General features: G+C 57.0%; 1 protein-coding gene across 1 annotated transcript; it reads left to right on the forward strand.

Annotated features, from left to right (window-relative positions):
• Nucleotides 1–1,961: 1,961 nt before the first annotated feature.
• On the forward strand, nucleotides 1,962–4,909 carry IL12RB1 (interleukin 12 receptor, beta 1; the record flags this gene model as incomplete). The annotated part of the gene is made up of 10 exons (XM_014960594.1): nucleotides 1,962–2,131; nucleotides 2,205–2,356; nucleotides 2,841–2,877; nucleotides 3,058–3,168; nucleotides 3,253–3,335; nucleotides 3,434–3,659; nucleotides 3,747–4,166; nucleotides 4,326–4,466; nucleotides 4,552–4,695; nucleotides 4,818–4,909. Coding segments are annotated over 10 exons (1,576 nt in total), but the record flags the coding sequence as incomplete, so codon positions are not given.
• Nucleotides 4,910–4,932: the final 23 nt, after the last annotated feature.

Genomic DNA, 4,932 nt, shown 5'->3' on the forward strand with positions numbered 1-4,932 from the left:
TCTTGTCCCACATCTGGCATGGCACAGCATGGTCCTTACGGCCTGGCACTGCCCAGTATGGTCCAGCATGGGATGGCACAGCCCAGTTTGGCGTGGCATGGTCCAGCATGGCACAGCCTGGCCTGGTTTGGCATGGCACGGCACAGCCCAGTACATCCCAGTCCTGCTGTGGTGTGGCAAAGCCCGGCCCGGCACGGTGTGTACCCCCACCCAGGAGGGCAGGAGGTGCCAGGGGACCCTCTGTGCCCCCCAGCCCGGCCATGCCCACGCCGGTGGGACCGAGAGGGTCCTGGCAGCGCCGTCCTGGCGCAGGGACACTCCTGCCACCACCCACCGCCCTCTGGCCCCGGGGAAAAGCCACACAAGGGGACGCTTTCTGCGGGGACAAGGGGACTCTGTGCCCGGCCCTCGGTGCCACCCGGCTCCACCGCCCCGGGGTCACCCGCCCCGTCATGCGCCTGCCCCGGTGGCACCGCGCGCTCCGGCATCACTGCCGCTTTGTTCCGCGCCGCCACCGCAGGGGACAAGCTGTGCCGGGGATGGGCGTTAAGGAGCCGGGTTTTTGGGGACACGAGGGTGCACACACACACACACACCACACACACACACACATGTGCACGCTCCCCAACGACCCCAATAACCCCAACCTCGGAGCAGCCGCTGGGAATTCACGCTCGGTTTCGTGCAGGGGATTAAAAAACAGGCCGTGAAGTTCCAAATAAAAAAATAAAAATAAAAATAAAAATAAAATTAAAAAATAAAATAAAATAAATAAAATAAAAATAAAATAAAATAATAAAATAAAATAAAATAAAATAAAATAACTCAGTTGCAAAACCATAGAAGTGAGGGGCAAGATAAAATTCTGGGGCAATTTTCAGGATCTTGATTTTTGCCTTTGAATTTGACATAGACCAAAAAAACAATGAAAAATGGAGCAGGGGCTTATGTTACTTTGCTAAGGAAGTTATCTGATGTTATCTTTAGTAATCCTAAGAAAATCAAAGTTGATTTCATTTAGCTATTGTTTGTTGCAAGGTTTATGAAATAATATAATTCATCTCTAGACAATAACTAATTATTACTGATTACTAAGAAATAAGTCAACAAAGATATTTTCCTGTTTACATTCTTATCAGACTGTATCAAGACCATCTGTATTTTCAAGTCCTTTATCCCAAGGGATAAATAATTTGTGTTGTTCATTGAGTATACACATGCAAACATGTCATTTGGATTTGATGCACATTTACGAAGCAGAAGCTAGAGAACTTAAATGGGAAAACAAGCATTAATATACAGGAAGAAAAGCTTAAACATGCAGTCACAGCAGATAGAAAAGTAAATACTTCAGTGAAATGATTCTGCGAAAGTATTGTACTGATTGTACTGCATCCGTGTCTGTATTTGGAAACTGTTCTGGGTGTTATCATTTCTATTTGCTGCTGATAATTCTGCAGACGCCCACCCCAGGAGCGTGGGGGGGTTTGTGCGTGTGTGCGTTCATGCGAGAGATCTGCTCTGCTCACAGTGGCCACAAATTGTCCAAGCTGCAGAATTCAAATCTGGATCTGGGAAGGGAATGAACAGCTATATAAACTGGACACTGAAAATTTTAGAGCATGCTTATGCTTAAAGACTCAAAGCCGATAAATGGCAATATGCTTGCTTTCTGTGCCCCCCACTGTCATCAGCAAACAGACTGGCCTCACTTCTTTCAGTCTCCGCTCCTTCAGCCACTGCTCTTTGCTGCACCTTTTCCCAAAACTGGAAGGATTTTGTCCTTCCCAGCAGGCTGAGATTCCCAAACTCCGAGCTCATTTCCTCTCCGCCGCTATTTTCACATCCCGCCCTTGTGCCTTTGCTCTCACATATTGCTGGAATGATGGTGGTAGTGATGTGAGTACTTTCTAGTGCAGCTCTGGGGTTTTTTTTTCCCCCCCCCCCTCCATCCCCATCAGCTACGTGAACGGGAGGCAGTGCCAGCGTTTCGAGGTGGGCACGAGGACAACGTACCCCCTGAGCCATCGCCGAGTCTACGTCCTCACCAACGCCACGGCCTGGGTGGAGGGACGCTGGGGGGGTCACCTCCACCGGACCCCCAACCTCACGCTGATCCTCAACGAGGCCGGTAAGTGCCCGTAGGGCCAGGAGGGGCACCGGCCCCCGGTGCCAGTCACCACAAGACCACTTCATTTTGACAGTGAAGCCCGACCCACCCGTCACTGGGCTGCCCTTCACCAAGACCGGTGGCCAACTGTGGCTACGGGTGCCATGGCCAACGTGCCACCGTGGGCGCTGGCCACCACAGCGGGAGGCTCGCTTCCGGAGGACGGGTGATGGCAACTGGACACAGGTAAAAATGTCATTTTTTCGGAGCCGGCGGTGCCCGACAGGGTGGTCGGTAGCATCGAGGCAGCCCGGGGGCTCGGTGAGGCCACGGACCCCCCCTCCCTCCCCCAAAAAGCAGCCGTGTCCCATCTGTTTTTCTCTGTCCCATCCTCCCCCTGCCACCCGTGCCGGGATCAGGCCGTGACTCACGGGGATTACACCAGTAAAACCCCAGATTATACTAATGACGTCGACAGATGAAACCTCAACACTCGTCCCCAGTGAAACCCCCGCAGCCAGGGACCCCCCCACCCCCCTCAATTGCTGCCGGGGGAGGCCCCAAGGCCAAAGCTATGGTACCCACCTGGTCATCGTGTCCCCTACACCCCGTTTGGCTCTCCCAGCCCCTGGGATGTCTGGGGGACACAGGGCAGCATCTGCTTTCATATCCCAGTAGCATACTGGTTTTACTGGCGGGGGGGTGCCTCCATCATCCCTTCCCTCCCCAGGTGACGTGCGAAACGGTGACGGACCAGGATGACTCAGGTCGGTTTAGCCCAGAGGGATGTGGGGGAAAAACATCTCCCAGGGGTTCTCCCAGGCTTTTTTGGGGGGGGCTGTGCCCCGTGCTCCCCCCTGCCCCCCCCCAGCACCCCACAACGGCCAAAAGCTGGGCGAAAGAGGGGGGGATGTCACCCCTAACCTGACCCTGCCACCCACTTCTAGTGAACTGCTCCCTGGAAAGGGATGGCACCTTTGAGGTCCAGCTCCGGCACAAGCTCCCCCACTGGAGCAGCTACTGGAGTGACTGGAGCAGCTCCATCTTCGTTCCTGAAGGTGAAGAAGAGGAGAGGAAGCGGGTGGGATCCCAACAGCTCCCAAAAATTCCGATAGCCCAGCCCTGGCTCATTCCTCTTGCAGAAATCCTGGAGAGCCCGGAGCTGAGCTACCAGCTGGGAGAACTGGGGAGAGACGGGCAGCGGGTGCTGAGGTTGGGCTGGCAGGTAGGGTGACATCCCTGGGGACCCTCCTGGGTGTCCCCCCCACCATTTCACCCCCTTCTCCTCCCCCCCACCATTTCACCCCCTTCTCCTTCCCCCAGCGAGCCCCCGAGGGGCAGGGAAACGTCACCTACACCCTGCACACCCACATGCTGGCGTGTCATTGCGCCGGGCTGGCCGAGGAGGACACGGTGGAGCTGGGGATGGAGGTGACATCACACAACCTCACCCTCTCGGGGGCAGAGTACGAAATCCTGCTGACAGCGGCCAACGCCGCCGGGACGGGGCCAGCACAGAAGGTCCATGTGCCAGCAGAGCAGCACGCAGGTATCAGCCCCACGGGAGGGATGGAGATCCTGGTGACCTCCAGGACCACCTGCTGACCACCCCTTGCATTCCCCGTTTTCACCCCAGATCTCAGCTTCGAGGACATCAGCGTGGCCGGCGACACCCTGACGGCGCGGTGGGAAGCCCCGAGCCCTGGCTCCTTCTACTGCTTCGAGCAGCAGCCGTGGGGGCAGAGAGCCCCAAAACGGGGGCAGAGAGCCTCAAAACGGGGCGTTTGCACCCAACGGGACTTCCCTGCCAAGAGCATCCACGTGGAGACAGGCGAGGGAGCGCTCCGAGCCCCCCAACTCATCCTGCCCAAGCCCGTGGGCACCAAAGCCATCCAGTTCTCCACCGGTGACACGAATCAGGTGAGACACAAGGGGCAGGAGGGGCCGGATCCTGCCCCCCAGCAGGTGCCCACGTGTTACCTCCTGGCCGTGCACGGCTGGTCCCTGGCACGGGGCTGGTCCACCTTCGCCCTGCAGCATCGCTACGTCAGCAACGGTACGTAGGGAAACACGCAGCATCCTCCCCTAAACCCCCACTTTAACTGAAAAAAAAAAAAAAAAAGGGGGGGTTCCCAAAATGCTCCTTACCCCAATTTTATTTTTTATTTTGCACACACACCCCCTACCTCCCCACTGCCTCCACCATCACCCACAGACTCGCTGGACGTCAACGTCAACGCCAGCGCCGGAGATGCCACCATCACCCTCCAGTGGAGCCCGTCCCCTCGTGCCACCTGCCCCGGGGCTCTGGCCAAATATCTCATCTGCCACGCTGCCAAAGGGGACAATGTGACCTGTGAGTGGGACCCCTCGTCCCCTGTGGGGCAGGAGGAGGGTGGGCTACTTGCCGGGCTACCTCCAGCTCCTTGTGGTTTGCCCAGATGCCGAAGCCGATGCCGCAGCCTCGAGTTTCACCCTCCAAAACCTCCGGCCGGGCACAACCTACAGCCTGGGCGTTTGGGAGGTGCCAACTGAGAGCAGGGGGACCTGCAACGCTTGGTGGCACTTCCAGACCAAGGCGCTGGGTAATGACCGGAGACCCCGTCCCCTCCCCACGGGTTACTCACCCTCACCCCAAAACAGCTCCGGTGTCCCAAGCCGGGTGCTGGGGACAGAAATGCCACCACCCAGCCATGCCCGTCCCCAGGAACAGTGTGGAAATCCAACTTGACCTTCCTGGGCATCTTGCTTGCTCTCCCTGCCGTGGTCATCATCTACCAGCTGAGCAAAAAGAGGTGACAGCGGTACCCTTGCCCCCCTGC

Source organism: Calidris pugnax, unplaced genomic scaffold, assembly GCF_001431845.1.
Source record: "Calidris pugnax isolate Ruff unplaced genomic scaffold, ASM143184v1 scaffold583, whole genome shotgun sequence".
In the NCBI taxonomy this organism is placed as follows: domain Eukaryota; kingdom Metazoa; phylum Chordata; class Aves; order Charadriiformes; family Scolopacidae; genus Calidris; species Calidris pugnax.